Source organism: Oncorhynchus kisutch, linkage group LG20 (genome assembly GCF_002021735.2).
Source record: "Oncorhynchus kisutch isolate 150728-3 linkage group LG20, Okis_V2, whole genome shotgun sequence".
NCBI classification, from domain to species: Eukaryota; Metazoa; Chordata; class Actinopteri; order Salmoniformes; family Salmonidae; genus Oncorhynchus; species Oncorhynchus kisutch.
Window position 1 is genome coordinate 29,398,872 of NC_034193.2, and position 16,995 is coordinate 29,415,866.

A 16,995-nucleotide genomic window follows, 5' to 3' on the forward strand; every position below is an offset into this window, starting at 1 on the left:
ATACACACTATATTACGGTTACGGGCACTGACGGCAAAACAATGGCGGCCCCCGGTGGGGACGATTAGATTCATGTTTTGTAATACCTCTCTTCACAGCAAATGACCTATTGTTCTGATACTTCTGCAATATTGAACACCCCTGTATGATTATAAAACTGTTTCGTGACCAGTAAAACGGATCACATTGTTCATTCTGATATGAGGGCAGTTGGTAAGTGGACATGGCTAACGTTAGCTATTCAGAACCAGAATAGAGTTTTGTATTTGAGGTCAGATTTTTATTTTATTTTACTAGGCAAGTCAGTTAAGAACAAATTCTTATTTTCAATGACGGCCTTAGGAACAGTTGAGATAAGAGATGAAGCCCGGATGAGATAGAGCAAGTCTACGTTGAGATCAATAACGTTACATCTTATTCAAATGCTCTTGCTTTTTCGAAATTGCAGGCATCTGAGTTTTTTTTGTCAAATGCTTAGCAAACAACAGGCTTAGATTAACAGTGAAACGCTTACTTACTACGAGCCGGGAACCTTCCCAACAATGTAGATTTTTTGTTTAGAAATAATAACACGAGTAAAGATAACTTGGCTATATACACGGGGTACCAGTACCAAGTCGATGTGCATGGGTACGAGGTAGATTTTGTTAGGATAGTCTTGGAGGTAGTGCCACATTGTCATTCTAACATGTTTCACTTTCATATTTACTGATCTATTTTCAACAAGTAAAATAATTTCAAATGTTGATTATCTGCACAACCTAACTCTTCTTCTCTTACTTTGATAGTTGTCATGAAACTTTGACATGTTGGCACAGAAACTGCACCTGCTCCGGCACAACGTCCTGTCATTTGTATCCTCTCGGACTGGCAGTGACTTCACCAGGCGCCAGTATGATGTCATCGTGGTGGGGGGAGGACATGCTGGGACTGAGGCGGCGGCCGCAGCAGCCAGATTGGGAGCAGAGACTCTCCTCATTACCCAGAAGATCATGACTATCGGTGAGAGAGAGGAAGAGCCGCCTGTTATTTACTTGTGGGATCAGTAGGAATAGAGCAGTATTTCTCTGAGCCACCCACCCACTCAGACTCACTCCTTCTCTCTCTCTCGCACCCTTCTCCTCTCATTGTACCTCAGGGGCCCTCTCCTGTAACCCATCTCTGGGGGGCGTGGGGAAAGGCCAGCTGGTGAGGGAGGTGGATGCTCTGGACGGTCTGTGTGGGCGAGCAGGCGACGCGGCCGGGGTCCACTTCTCCATCCTAAACCGCAGCAAAGGGCCCGCTGTGTGGGGACCCCGGGCACAGCTGGACCGGGAACGCTACCGCCAATTCATCCAGGTACCTACCACTCAGCCCAGCCAGGATCTGTTCAAGTTCATTTAATTGAATTGTTTAAACAGGAATCAGACAAGTTGTTTACATAAAGTCCTGTGTCGGCTTCGTTGGTAAGAGTGTGGCGCTAGCAATGCCAAGTTTGTGGGATTAATTCCTGCATGTATCACATAGAAATACATGTATACACTCACTGTAAGTCCCTTTAGATAAAATTGTCTACCATGTGGGAGATAAAAGAGCACATATTTGCTCCAAATCCATGTTGCAGTGATACTCTTTTTAATTTACCATCTATCTCAAGAAAATCTGTATCTAAAAAATGATTAGTGCTTTAATCCTCTCCTGACTCCTCTGCAGTCAGAATTGCTGTCCACTCCCAGGCTGACAGTGTTGGAGGGCTCAGTGGATGAGTTGCTGGTGTCACAACCCAACCCAGAGGAGCCTGGACACCACAGAGTCACTGGGATAAGACTGGGTAAGAAAGACTGACAGACTGATAGACTGACTCTCTCACACAAACACACACTACACATTCACACACTACACTCTACACAATGTCTCTCTTAGTATCTGGTACTTGTGTTTTCCTGTTGAATCTTTGACCATTCCCCTACAGTGTCATTTATGTAGGATGATTGTAGGTTTATATGTTGTACAAGTATTTGAACTGTAGTAGTATGCATCCCCTCTTTCTCCCTCCCTCCCTCTCACACACACTCTTGCACACACACTCCTCTCTCTCTCACTCTTAAACACACACTCCTCTCTCTCTAACAAACCTCTCTCGCTCTCTCTCTATTTGAATTAAATTCAAAGGGCTTTATTGGCATGGGAAGCAAGTGGAATAGATAATAAACAAAAGTGAACTGAACATGAGAAGATTACACTCACAAAAGTTTCAAAAGAATAGAGATCTTTCAAATGTTATATTACTGGCTATGTATAGTGTTGTAACAATGTGCAAATAGTGTGCAAGTACAAATGTGAAAATAAATAGATAAATATAGTTTGTATTTACTGTTAGGTTCTAATGAACCTATTAAAACTCACTGACAATTAGTAAAGCTCAAACCAAGTTTATTCACCCGCTGGGTCATACAGCTGCATAAGACACAGACATGGTTCCAACATTGGTAGTGTTTATATACAGTTGAAGTCTGAAGTTTACATACACCTTAGCCAAATATATTTAAACTCTGTTTTTCACAATTCCTGACTTTTAATCCTAGTAAAAATTCCCTTTCTTAGGTCAGTTAGGGTCACCACTTCATTTTATGAATGTGAAATGTCAGAATAATAGTAGAGAGTGATTTTATTTCACCTTTTATTTCTTTCATCACATTCCCAGTGGGTCAGAAGTTTACATACACTAAATGAGTATTTGGTAGCATTGCCTTTAAATTGTTTAACTTGGATTAAACGTTTCAGGTAACCTTCCACAAACTTCCCACAATAAGTTGGGTGAATTTTGGCCCATTCCTCCTGACAGAGCTGGTGTAACTGAGTCAGGTTTGTAGGCCTCCTTGCTCGCACATGCTTTTTCAGTTCTGCCCACAAATTTGCTATAGGATTGAGGTCAGGGCTTTGTGATGGCCACTCCAATACCTTGACTTTGTTGTCCTTAAGCCATTTTGACACAGCTTTGGAAGTATGCTTGGGGCCATTGTCTATTTGGAAAACCCATTTGTGACCAAGCTTTAACTTCCTGACTGATGTCTTGAGATGTTGCTTAAATATATCCACATATTTTTCCTGCCTCATGATGCAATCTATTTTGTGAATTGCACCAGTCCCTCCTGCAGCAAAGGACCCCACAACATGATGCTGCCACCGCCGTGCTTCACGGTTGGGATGGTGTTCTTCGGCTTGCAAGCCTCCCCCTTTTTCCTCCAAACATAACAATGGTCATTATGGCCAAACAGTTCTATTTTTGTTTCATCAGACCAGAGAACATTTCTCCAAAAAGTACAATCTTTGTCCCCATGTGCAGTTGCAAAATGTAGTCTGGCTTTTTTATGGTAGTTTTGGAGCAGTGGCTTCTTCCTTGCTGAGCGGCCTTTCATGTTATGTTGATGTTTTACTGTGGATATAGATACTTTTGTACCGGTTTCCTCTAGCATCTTCCCAAGGTCCTTTGCTGCTGTTCCGAGATTGATTTGCACTTTTCGCACCAAAGTACGTTCATCTCTAGGAGACACGTCTTCTTCTTGAGCGGTATGACAGCTGCGTTGTCCCATGGTGTTTATACTTGCATACTATTGTTTGTACAGATGAACGTGGTACCTTCAGGCGTTTGGAAATTGCTCCCAAGGATGAACCAAATTTGTGGAGGTCTACAATTTTTTTTGTCTGAGGTCTTGGCTGATTTCTTTTGATTTTCCCATGATTTCAAGCAAAGAGGCACTGACTTTGAAGGTAGGCCTTGAAATACATCCACAGGTACACCTCCAATTTACACAAATTATGTCAATTAGCCTATCAGAAGCTTCTAAAGCCATGACATAATTTTCTGTAATTTTCCAAGCTGTTTAAAGGCACAGGCAACTTAGTGTATGTAAACTTCTGACCACTGGAATTGTGATATAGTGATTAAGTGAAATAACAGAGATTAACAATTGTTGGAAAAATTACTTGTGTCATGCACAAAGTAGATGTCCTAACCGACTTGCCAAAACTATAGTTTGTTAACTGGGCCACTCCAAAAGGCATATTTTCTTCTGTTGAAGCCATTCTGTTTTTGATTTACTTCTATGTTTTGGGTCGTTGTCCTGTTGCATTACCAAACTTCTGTTGAGTTTCAATTGGAGGACAGTTTGCCTTACATTCTCCTGCAAAATGTCTTGATCAACTTGGGAATTCCTTTTTCAGTCTGATAGCAAGCTGTCCAGGCCCTGAGCAGCAATGCTCCCTCCACCATACTTTACAGTTTGGATGAGGTTTTGATGTTGGTGTGCTGTGCCACACAGTGTCGTGTGTTCCTTCCAAACAACTCAACTGTAGTTTAATCTGTCCACAGAATATTTTGCCAGTAGCACTGTGGAACATCTAGGTGCACTTTTGCAAACTTCAGACGTGCAGCAATGTTTCTTTTGGACAGCAGTGGCTTCTTCCATCGTGTGTCCTCCCATGATCACCATTATTGTTTTATGTATCGTAGACTTGTCAACAGAGATGTTAGCATGTTCCAGAGATTTCTGTAAGCCTTTAGCTGACACTCTCTAGGAAAGTGCATTAAAATATAATTGTATTCATAATTCTGGCTTGTAAAGGTCATGATAGGAAACTTTCCTGATTCAAACATTTCTGCCCAAGTAGAATTCAATGCCGTTCAACGACTGGTTTCCAGGCAAACCAGCAGCTTGTGCATTCTTGTAGTTTGTACACAGCATGACTAAACTTTACAGATGTTGTCGACACAAAAATAAATATTTATTCGCAAGCTGATGTTCTATGAAAGAGTGGCTGGTACGGTGAGTAACGTTAGCTATCTGTTGACCCTCATTCTCAACTGCATGCACCTCGACTGGGACGTACTACATCCTGAAATCGCAATGAATTCTGGATATTGTGGTTTAGTTACAACCAGGAGATGTAGATGGCCTTTTTCTACCGGTGAGATACAAAAACGCTTATATTTGCGTGTAGTGAGGAAATTCTTGATTTTCATGACACATGTCAATAACATATTAATGGACATATACAGTGAAAGAGCAGCAGTAAAGATTTCCCTTAACAGAACTTTGCCAACTGACCAGTAATGAATTATATCAGAATAGAGAGTCTGAAAAAAAATCATATTGTTAAAATATGGAGAGTCCAGTGAAGATGCGTTTTCTCGGTGCTCCGATCCAGGGCGAACAATTTACTATGAATACTTAACCAACACCTCCCTCAGCGTGTTAATTTTGTAACATTTAATTTGGAATCAAACCCAATTTACTAATCTGCAGTCATGGACACCAAATTTGGCATTCTTTACCCAGTCGTACTGAAGATCACTACTCCCCCCGGCGAGTAGAAGACATTCAAAGACCCAACTAAGGCCAAAGGATACATTGTTGCGCACCTACATTGGTTCCTCTTTTAAAAGGTGCGAGCTTGCACCGCGGGACTTAGAGGTACCCAGCGTCACGCCTTCATTGCTCCAGACCACCACAAGTGGGAGTTAGAGCACTCATTATGCATTTGGGTCCCAAGGTTTTTATATGCCCAATCATATAGAGTGGTTCCAATGACGAATTTTGACGCAAGCCACCTGTCCCTAGGTGAAGATGGCTGACAAAATGTACAATTGAGTGGAATATGTCAGCTAATGAAGAGACAAACATTTGTGCATATTTTTTTGTCATAAAATTAACTTGCTAAATAGGGATTTTCATAAATGATCTGACTAGCTAACATTAGCCAGCTAGCTAGTGTTGGGAGAATGAGTTTGTGATTCGTGGTGTTTGTTTTAGGGATTCCTGAGAACCAGCAAACCAGGCTGTCGTCTTGTGAAACAGTGGATAAATCTAGCTAGCAAAAGCATTTACTGCAAATTGAATGTACAATTGTGTAAGCTTGCCTTGCAATGCAGCTGAAGTAACATAGCAAATTTTTCCTTGCATATTGTGTAGTGGAAGATCAAAATAACTGTATGCCTATGCATGTGTAGCTAGCTACAGTATCTAGCCGATCTGTGTATGGACCCTAAAACATTTTGTATGAATAGTAGTTCAGAACCTATCTATGAACCTCAGCTATCATAGTTGTTGTATCAGCTTCAAGTCTGAATGGCATTAATGAAGCCTATGTAGACCCGGTGAAAAATGGCTGGCTAGTTAGCGGGGTGCGCGGTAATAGCGTTTCAATCGGTGATGTCACTCTCTGAGACCTTGAAGTAGTTGTTCCCCTTGCTCTGCAAAAGCCACGGCTTTTGTGGAGTAAACAATGGGAAGACCACAGATTTCCAATATTATTTTTGTTTACATTTGAACTATAAAACAATGTGAGCAGGTCTCATTGCCAACAATGGCGAAGCAGGCATTGTGACGTTGAACAATAAGCTGGGAAAAGAACGTTCGGAAGGTGAGTTGGTGCCACAGTGCTCAATATAACTGATAGGAGCTGGCACCACACAACTGCCACAGACACTTACCCAGGCGACTATTTTGGTTTTGCTTAAAAAAGACGAATCCCCTAGACTGTGGCTCATACCGCCCTATAATCCTTTTGTGCTGCAATTATAAAATTCTCACTTAGGTCCTCTCGTGCCATTTAGAGACAGTGATGCCTAATAACTAACTGACCAAACCAGATTTATCTCAGGTAGGTAATCTTTCTATAATAATATTTAATGTTCTATATTCTGCCCACTCAGAGGTTGTCTTCTTTCTTGATGCTGAAAAGGCTTTCGACCAGGTTGAGTGGGAATATCTATTTACAGTACGAGAGAGATTTGTATTTGGCCTGTCATTCCTTTCCTGGATTAAGATTTTGTACTCGTCCCCAGTGGCTTCTGTTCGCACCAACAATGTTACCTCCAGCTACTTCCCTCTCCACAGGGGGGCCAGGCAGGGTTTCTGTTTATCCCTTTTCCTATTTGATATGGCTATTGAGCATCTTGCTATTGCCCTGCGGGCGGAGGAGCGGATTAAGGGAATATTAAGGGGCAACATAACTCACAAGTTGTCCTTTTTGCAGACGATCTTCTTTTATACTCATGGACATGCTACAAGGTTTTGGTACATTCTCTGGTTATAAGTTAAACCTAACGAAAGTGTGCTCCTCCCCATTAATCAGTTAGCAGAAGGTATTGGGTATGCCAACTTCCCATTTAAGGTGTAGCATCAGGTCTTTACTTATTTGGGGATAAAGGTCACACACTCATTTAAGGCCCTGTTTAAACAACTTCAAAACACTCCTGGAGCGCACTAAGCAGGATTTCATAAGGTGGTCGTCTCTTACCATTTCATTAACAGGTCGCATTAATTCTGTTAAGATGCCTGTACTACCTAGTGTAGCAGGCTCAATGGGGTGGGGTTTCCACGTCACCAAGTTCAATAACAAAACACGCACACAACTAGAATACAAATTAGGAATGTATTAGGGAGATTGGCACACTGGGAAAGAGGAGAATTCAGCAACTAGTCCACAATCCGTTCTCATTGTCCGTTCTGTTCTCCAGTGGCAGGAAGTCCATATAAGGCTAGGTTAGGTACACTCTGCATGAGTCCCGACAAAAGTTTGACTAAACCTGGTCCCCATTAATACAATACGTGGAGAGCCTGCCTTTTACTTAGTGTAATTTGGTAAGCAGTCATATCTGTTCTAGTGGCCATTTTGTGCTGATAATTTTTATATAACTTTTTCCCATTGTTTTTGTTTCTATTACTGTTTGTTTCTTTCCTATTAAACTTACTTTCATAGATGCCTTGGTGGTATGGAGGGAGGGTATGGATGGGAGAATGAGGGGTTGAGGTTGTACTGCTTTTGTTGTTATATCTGAATCTATAAATAAAGTTTTTTTTAATAAAATAAAAATATGAAGAGTCAGATGGGGGCATATACACTGGGTGTACAAAACATTAGGAACACCTTCCTAATATTGAGTTGCACACCCTTTTGCCCTCAGAACAACCTCAATTTGTTGGGCCATGGACTCTACAAGGTGTCGAAAGCGTTCCACAGGGATGCTGGCCTTTGTTGACTCCAATGCTTCCCACAGTTGACCAAGTTGGCTGGATGTCCTTTGGGTGGTGGACCATTCTTTATGCATACAGGAAACTGTTTAACATGAAACCCAGTAGCGTTGCAGTTCTTGACACGCTGGCACCATACCCCGTTCAAAGGCACTTAAATCAAATTTATTTATATAGCCCTTCGTACATCAGCTGAAATCTCAAAGTGCTGTACAGAAACTCAGCCTAAAACCCCAAACAGCAAGCAATGCAGGTGTAGGAGCACGGTGGCTAGGAAAAACTCCCTAGAAAGGCCAAAACCTAGGAAGAAACCTAGAGAGGAACCAGGCTATGTGGGGTGGCCAGTCCTCTTCTGGCTGTGCCGGGTGGAGATTATAACAGAACATGGCCAAGATGTTCAAATGTTCATAAATGACCAGCATGGTCGAATAATAATAATAAGGCAGAACAGTTGAAACTGGAGCAGCAGCACGGCCAGGTGGACTGGGGACAGCAAGGAGTCATCATGTCAGGTAGTCCTGAGGCATGGTCCTAGGGCTCAGGTCCGCCTCCGAGAGAGAGAATTAGAGAGAGCACGCTTAAATTCACACAGGACACCGAAATAGGACAGGAGAAGTACTCCAGATATAACAAACTGACCCTAGAGGCTGAGACAAGAGGGGTCAGGAGACACTGTGGCCCCATCCGAGGACACCCCCTGACAGGGCCAAACAGGAAGGATATAACCCCACCCACTTTGCCAAAGCACAGCCCCCACACCACTAGAGGGATATCTTCAACCACCAACTTACCATCCTGAGACAAGGGCAAGACTTAAATATTTTGTCTTGCCCATTCACTCTCTGAATGGCACACATATACAATCCATGTCCCAAGAATTAAAAATCCTTCTTTAACCCGTCTCCTCCCCTTCATCTACACTTAGTGGATTTTACAGGTGACATCAATAAGGGATCACAGCTTTCACCTGGATTTACCTGGTCAGTCTGTCATGGAAAGTTCCTAATGTTTTATACACTCAGTGTACATTGCACACATGTCAATGTCTCAATCTGAGTTGACTTTCTTTTCTTTTTTTAATGTATTATTTATATTCTCCCTGCTGTGATATAATTTGAAAGATCTTATTTAAACCATATTATAATCCCTCCTGAATCTCAGCCACAATTTACATGTGGATATTTCACTGAAGATACAGTAAACGCCCTGTAATTGTTTGGAGAGGATGTTTGTAAATCTATTCGACTCCCTGTCTCTAGAAGTATAATAATGTCTACACACAGCATTTACAATGTCTGGGTCTGGGCTTTTCACACCAAGAGAGCACAAACCCTGAATATTATAGCAGCTTATACTTAAGGATGCTATGTTTCAAATGTTCCTTTAGGACATGTTCTCTCTATTCTCTCCTCTTAGTCGATGGAAGCCACCCCATCTTGTCCAGCTCAGTGGTACTTACCACTGGCACTTTCCTGTCCGGCTCCCTCTTCATGGGCCAAACCACCTCTCCCGGGGGGAGGATGGGGGATGCTCAATCATGTGCCGGACTTTCCTACACACTGAAAGAGACATTGGGGTTGAGGGTGGGTCGGCTGAGGACTGGCACACCCCCTCGGATAGTGAAGGAGTCCGTGGATCTGTCCTTGGCTCAGCTCCAAGCCCCGGACAAACAGCCCACTCCCTTCAGTTTTCTCAACACGCACACCCGCTGCAAGGTAAAAACTACAAAGAAAGACTACAACTGCCAATATGCCAACATAAAACATTACACCCGGCAAAGATTGTTTTGGGGTTAATTCGAAGGTAAAGAAGTAGTACAAAGCGATTTCAGGTATTTCTAAATCTTATTCTATAAACCACTGGTCTAGACAAAATTATAAACAAAATGTTGCATAATACACCTTAAATTCTCTAGAAACTGGCTGTGATTCTAACATGCTATGCCCTGTAGCCAGAAGAGCAGCTCCCCTGCTATCTGACCCACACCACGCCTGGAGTGGAGAGAGTGGTCAGGGAGAGTGTCCACCTCAACTGTCACATACAGCAGGACGCCAAAGGTCCCAGGTACATGCACACGCAGACAGAGACACACACTCAGTAAACTGTGTACACATTACTTTACAAACTGCATTTTGTCTTTCCTCCGCTCTTAGATACTGTCCCTCCATCGAGTCGCGGGTGCTGCGGTTTCCGGGGCGACGGCACCAGGTGTGGCTGGAGCCGGAAGGTTTGACCTCTGACCTGTTGTACCCCCAGGGCTTGTCCATGACCATGCCCCCTGAACTGCAGCTCCGTCTCCTTAGGGAGATCCCCGCCTTGCACCGAGCCGAGATCCGCACTCCTGGTATGCAGCCCAAAATACAGACACCCACTCTGGGTCCCAGTAATCTGTCCTTTCTCCCAAAGTGTGCACTTGTTCATTTCCAATGAGTGAGGAGGAGTGCAGGCAGAAAAATGGTATGCAGAATCTCAGGTCAACCTATCCCGTACCCCTTGACCATTTATGCACCTTTCTAGATCTGAAAGAATTGGATGGGTGTTAACTATATAGTAATAGCTCCACCTTGCTAGCCTTCTTGTATGCTAAGTAGGATTTTTGCCATTTTACTTACACCCATCCAGTTCTTTCAAGTCTGAGGAGGAATCCAGAAGTTAACTAGCTTCTAAACTTTCGATCAGATTAGATCAAGTTAGACACAGTTATCATCAAGCTTGATTGACCTAAACACGTTTTAGTACGCTGCCTACATCTACATTTGCACTCTCCGAGGTGCGTCATTGCGGTTGTTTTGGAGAGACTACACTATAGTTGGACTGCGCTTAACCACTGATCTACAAATCACCTTCCATCCCAAACAGCTACTCATTATTATGTGAAATAACTAAAGTTATGAAGATTAGCGATTCTGCGTCTCACCTTGCTCAAATTTATTTCCTCAAACACGCCGATTATAACCTCCTTATCTCTCTGGATTCCAGGTTACGGGGTGCAGTATGACTTTGTGTGCCCCACCCAGCTGACCCCGTCTCTGCAGGTGAAGAGCACGCAGGGGCTCTTCCTCGCGGGTCAAATCAACGGCACCACGGGCTACGAGGAAGCAGCCGCACAAGTAGGGGTTGAATCTGTTCTAATCTGGGAACTGGGACACCTGGGTCGTGTTGTTAGGGCACGTAAGGGAAAATGTTTTGAAACTAAAATGTGCATTTCTTTTTGGGCAAGTAGAGGTAGTCCATCCCTGTTTTAGTCTGTTTTCTTCCATTTGGTGCCTAGTAAACACAACCCAGGTGTGTGGACTCTCTGGCCAACAAACAGTGACATTAATTGTTCACCTTACTATCAGAAAAGAAAACGGGCAGCGCTCTTGGACTGAAGGCTGGTAGCAGAATAGCCATTTTACATGTTTAACATTTTAGTCATTTAGCAGACGTGCTTATCCAAAGCGACTAACGGTACAGTGAATGTATACATTTTTTGTATGATCACTGTGGGACTTAAACTCTCAACCGTGGCAATGCTACCGGCCATTTGCCACACTTTTTTACCAACGGACCCACCACAGGACCCTACAATATATGCTACAACAAACCCCTTTCTCTCCAGGGCTTGTGGGCGGGGGTGAATGCAGGTCGGACGGCCCTCTCCCTGCCCCCCATGGCATTGTCTCGTACCCAGAGCTACATCGGGGTGCTGATCGATGACTTGGTGGGCCGAGGGGTAACAGAACCTTACCGCATGTTCACCAGCCGCGCCGAGTTCAGAACCTACCTCAGGCCCGACAACGCAGACCTCCGTCTCACCCCCAGAGGTATCATAATGTGTGTTTCTGACAGTCCCCAACTACTGGGTGCACTTGTTTTGGCTTACATAGGGCCCCGGGTAATGTAGTGATACATGAACAGAGTGTATTATTGGCTGTGTTCAGTTATGAGGTCAAGCATGAGTCACTGACAGGAAATCCAGCAGCTTGGAGCTTAATATTGTTAACGAAGTGCACATTGTTATTGGCCGCATAGGTTTATAAGATTAGAAAATGACTACGGTCATTAGCCAACTGGAGGAATTCTAAGATATATTGCATCTCTGGCCATGTTCGACTGATCAATCTTACTGATACAAATAATAGTCTGTCTGCAGTCACCAACTGCAATGTAGTCAATCTCAAAATTACATGTCAGACTTTGTGGATGAATAATATTTTGACCTTTGACCCGGTCTGCAAGGGTTTGAGGAGGTGGGCTGCGTGACTTTGCGGCGATACAAGAAAGCGGTAAGTGTGAGGGACGGCCTCCAGGAAGCCCTGATGGCCCTGCAGTCCGTGGCGCTATCCTCCACCCGCTGGAGAGAGAAGCTGGGCAACATCAGCCTGAGTGAGAACAAGAGCACCACCTTAAAGTGAGTGGGAAGTGGTTCAGCGGTGGGTGGTTCAGCATGCATTTACTGGGATGCACTCAGCAGAAAACAATGTTGGACGTTTACAATAGAAATATACGGTGTATTCAGACCCCTTGACTTTTTCCACATTTTGTTACATTACAGCCATATTCTAAAATGAATTAAATATATATATATATATATTTTTCCCCTCATCAAGCTACACACAATACCCAATAATGAAAGCAATAACAGGTAAAAAAATATATATATATTAAAATGGGGGGAAAAAAATACTATTTACATAAGTATTCAGACCTTTTACTCAGTACTATGTTGAAGCAGCTTTGGCAGGGAGTACAGTATTGAGTCTTCTTGGGTATGATGCTACAAGCTTGACTCACCTGTATTTGGGGAGTTTCTCCCAATCTTCTCTGCAGATCCTGTCAAGCTCTGTCAGGTTGGATGTGGAGCGTCGCTGCACAGATATTTTCAGGCTCTGGCTGGGCCACTCAGGGATATTCAAAGACTTGTTCCGGAACCACTCCTGCATTGTCTTGGCTGTGTGCTTAGGGTCGTTGTTCTGTTGGAAAGTGAACCTTTGCCCCAGTCTAAAGTCCTGAGAGCTCTGGAGCAGTTTTTCATCAAGGATCTCTCTACTTTTCTCCATTCATCTTTTCCTCAAACCTTACTAGTCTCCCAGTCCCTGCCACTGAAAAATATCCCCACAGCATGATGCTGCTACCACCATGCTTCACCATAGGTTTCCTCCAGACGTGACACCTGGCATCCAGGCCAAAGAGTTCAATGTTGGTTTCATCAGATCAGAGAATCTTGTTTCTCATTGTCTGAGAGTCCTTTAGGTGCCTTTTGGCAAAATCCAAGCGGGCTGTCATGTGCCTTTTACTGAGAAGGGGCTTCAGTCTGGCCGCTCTGCCATAAAGGCCTGATTGGTGGAGTGCTGCAGAGATGGTTGTCCTTCTGGAAGGTTCTACCATCTCCACAGAGTAACTCTGGAGCTCTGTCAGAGTGACCATCGGGTTCTTGGTCACCTCCCTGACCTAGGCTCTTCTTCCCCGATTGCTCAGTTTGGCCGGGCGGCCAGCTCTAGGAAGAGTCTTGTTGGTTCCACACTTCCATTTCGGAATGCTGGAGGCCACTGTGTTGTTGGGTACCTTCAATGCTGTAGACATTTTTTGGTACCCTTCCTCAGATCTGTGCCTGGACACAATCCTGTCTCAGAGCTCTATGGACAATTCCTCTGACCTCATGGCTTGGTTTTTGCTCTAACATGCAGTCAACTGTGGGACCTTATATAGACAGGTGTGTTCCTTTCCAAATCATGTCCAATCTATTGAATTTACCACAGGTGGAGTCCAAGTTGTAGAAACATCAAGGATGATCAATGGAAACAGGATGCACCTGACCTCAATTTTGGGTCTCATAGAAAAGGGTGCGAATACTTATGTAAAATAGGTATTTGCAATAAATCTGCAAAAATGTCTAAAAACCTGTTTTTGCTTTGTCATTATGGGCTATTGTGTGGAGATTTATGATTTTCTATTTAGTATAAGGTTGTAACGTAACAAATCAAGGGGTCTGAATACTTCCCAAATGCACTGTGTGACATGTAGAATAAGAAATCATATCAGCTCTATTCAGGAAATGTCTCTGCAACATTCAACAAGGTTTGCCTACTGAATATAGCCCTGACTTTCTATTGTTCTATGTATGGGAACAGTATCCTTAAAACATCCGTATCTGGTATTTGTGTACACACACAGGTTGTCAAAAAGATAGTGATCCTCATTCTGAAACAGACTAACAACACTGCAACCTATGAGAAAGTGAATGCGTTACGTCTTGCTACATTTTCAAAATGATGTTCTATTTTCTCAAGCAGAGGTGTGTATATAGTCTGCTCATTAACTTTACTATACCATGTATCTTTCTCTCTCAGTGGTTTGGATCTGTTGCAATATAAAGATGTGTCCTTTGAAATGTTGGCCTCCGCCTTCCCAGAGTGCCTTTCACAATATTTTGAGTACTCACAACGACTCAAGATTGAAGGTAAAGGCTCTTTTTAAGTCTCAATCAGTCTGCGTCTGAAATGGCAGTCGATTTCCTACATAGTGCACAATATAGGGAATAGACTGCACTCAGACGCACTCAGTTTAGTCTGTTAAACTTTACCTTAAAATGTACTGAACCCTGTGCTTTGTGGCTTTCAGCTGTGTACAGACCCCACTGCGAGAAGCAGAGTCGAGAGATGGAGAGAATACGGAGCGAGGAAAGTCTGTCTCTCCCCTCTGACATGGACTACCTCTCCTTACCAGTGTCCCTCTCTCAGGAGGTCAGAGAGATACTGGACCGAGTCAGGCCCAACACTGTGAGTCTGAGTAAAACTACAACAAACCACATTTCCACAGTTTATGCGAGTAAAGTCATATTGAAAAAATATATAATTACGACAACTGAATGAAAACGGGAAGTTTTGGTAAAATGTTATAAATACCTACAGATAATGTGTTTGATTGACAAACTGGGATATTTTCTTTGTCAGTAAAATGAATCATGCTAGAAATGGTGGTGGAAACAAAATTGTATTTGTTACATCTGCTGAATACAACAGTGAAATGTATATTTACAAGCCCTTAACCAACAATGCAGAGTTTTTCTTTTTTAAAGGGGAAAAAAGTGAAACTAAAGGAAAAATAGTCGGTACCGAGTCAATGTGCAGGGGTACGGGTTAGTTGAGGGAATGTGCACATGTAGGTAGGGGTAAAGTGACTATGCATAGATAAGACAAGAGTAGGGTGTTGAAAGTGCACTGTGATGAGCTTGATGCTCCTTTCCAATAAATATTGAGGGTTTTATTCTGATGACATGATCAATGCTTAACTGCTGTTTGACAAATAAATATTCTCATCATGTAGACTAGCCTACCCGCACTGTATCTGCCAGCTGTTGGCTGGAGCACACGTGCCAAGACCAGAGGAGGTACATTTGCTATTTAACACAACAGTTTGTGACAAAATTATCAGTAGTTGAAAATGGGATGGAAACAAATTCGGTACAGGAAAACTTAAGCGAAAAATGAAATTTTATGTGCACTACGTCATCGCACACAGATTTCTATCCGCAATAAGTCAGTTTGGTGGGAAAATGGGCATATTTTCTTTATGGGGATTTTAGAATATTTTCATGAAAATCTGTCGCCAATTGGATGGAAACTTAGCTACGCTAGTAATTTTAGTAGTTTTTATGACAAAAAACATAACTGACCGAGTGTAATGTACGCCCGTGTCCGACACTCATACTTGCGTCCTAAATAGGTTGTTTGGGTATGCGAAAATAAAAAGTGTGACCCATGTGTTTGACAACAGCTGATAATCAGATAAGGTGACGGGCTGTACCAAAATGATCAAATTACTGGAAAAATAGCAGTTGCGCATTCTGAGACATTCTCAGTGTGGGTGAGCCTAGTATGTTGTTACTTGTTGCTTACAGCATACATTTTTATCTAAACAATGCATTCTAAATAGTATGTAGTTTTAGGAAGTGGTAAGTAAGCAAGACCGATTCCGGACACAGCCTAGGTGTTGTGTAAGAGGCCTTATATAATGACATGTTACACTAGTAAATAGATCTAACACCCTTCATAAGAATCCCAGTGGTTATCCAAATCTTCATCTGCTAAATGAGGTGTCCAAACTCTTAAGACTACAGTGCCAGTCAAGTTTGGACACACCTACTCATTCAAGTTTAAAAAAAAAAAAAATTTAAACAATTTTCTACATTGTAGAATAATAGTGAAGACATCAAAACTATGAAATAACACATATGGGATCATGTAGTAACCAAAAACAGTGTTAAACAAATCAAAATATATTTTAGATTCTTCAAAGTAGCCACCGTTTACTTTGATTACAACTTTGCACACGCTTGGCATTCCCTCAAACAGCTTCACCTAACAGTCTTGAAATAGTTCCCACATATGCTGAGCACTTGCTGGCTGCTTTTCCTCCACTCTGCGGTCTAACTATTCCCAAACTACCTCAATTAAGTTGAGGTCAGGTGATTGTGGAGGCCAGGTCATCTGATGTGGCACTCCTTCACTTGTTCAAATAGCCCTTACATAGATAGCCTGGAGGTGTGTTGCATTGTCCTGTTGAAAAACAAATGATCATCCCACTAAGTGCAAACCAGACAGGATGGTGTATCGCTGCAGAATGCTGTGGTGGTCATGGTGTTTAAGTGTGCCTTAAATTCGAAATGAATCACAGACTGTGTCACCAGCAAAGCAACCCCACACCATCCTACCTCCTCGTCCGTGCTTTACAGTGGGAACCACACATGCAGAGATCATCCGTTCTCCTACTCTGTGTCTCACAACACGGCGGTTGGAACCCAAAATCTCCCAATTTGGATTCATCAGACCAAAGGACACATTTCCACTGGTCTAATGTCCATTGCTTGCATTTCTTGGCCCAAGCAAGTCTCTTCTTATTATTGGTGTCCTTTAGTAATGGTTTCTTCGCAGCAATTCGACCATGAAGGCCTGATTTCATGAAGTCTCCTCTGAACAGTTGATGTCTGTTACTACAA

At 42.8% G+C, this 16,995-nt stretch overlaps 1 protein-coding gene across 1 annotated transcript in view; it reads left to right on the forward strand.

The window, feature by feature from the left end:
- mto1 (mitochondrial tRNA translation optimization 1) overlaps positions 1-16,995 on the forward strand; it is a 23,128-nt gene continuing 6,133 nt past the window's right edge. The window contains exons 1-12 of the mRNA XM_020453913.2: positions 1-213; positions 789-1,002; positions 1,139-1,338; positions 1,693-1,810; positions 9,432-9,730; positions 9,967-10,079; positions 10,169-10,359; positions 10,995-11,125; positions 11,617-11,821; positions 12,237-12,408; positions 14,348-14,457; positions 14,619-14,776. Of these exons, the coding sequence (XP_020309502.1) occupies positions 807-1,002; positions 1,139-1,338; positions 1,693-1,810; positions 9,432-9,730; positions 9,967-10,079; positions 10,169-10,359; positions 10,995-11,125; positions 11,617-11,821; positions 12,237-12,408; positions 14,348-14,457; positions 14,619-14,776 (1,893 nt within the window). The 5' untranslated portion in view covers positions 1-213; positions 789-806. The remainder of the gene's footprint in view (positions 214-788; positions 1,003-1,138; positions 1,339-1,692; positions 1,811-9,431; positions 9,731-9,966; positions 10,080-10,168; positions 10,360-10,994; positions 11,126-11,616; positions 11,822-12,236; positions 12,409-14,347; positions 14,458-14,618; positions 14,777-16,995) is intronic.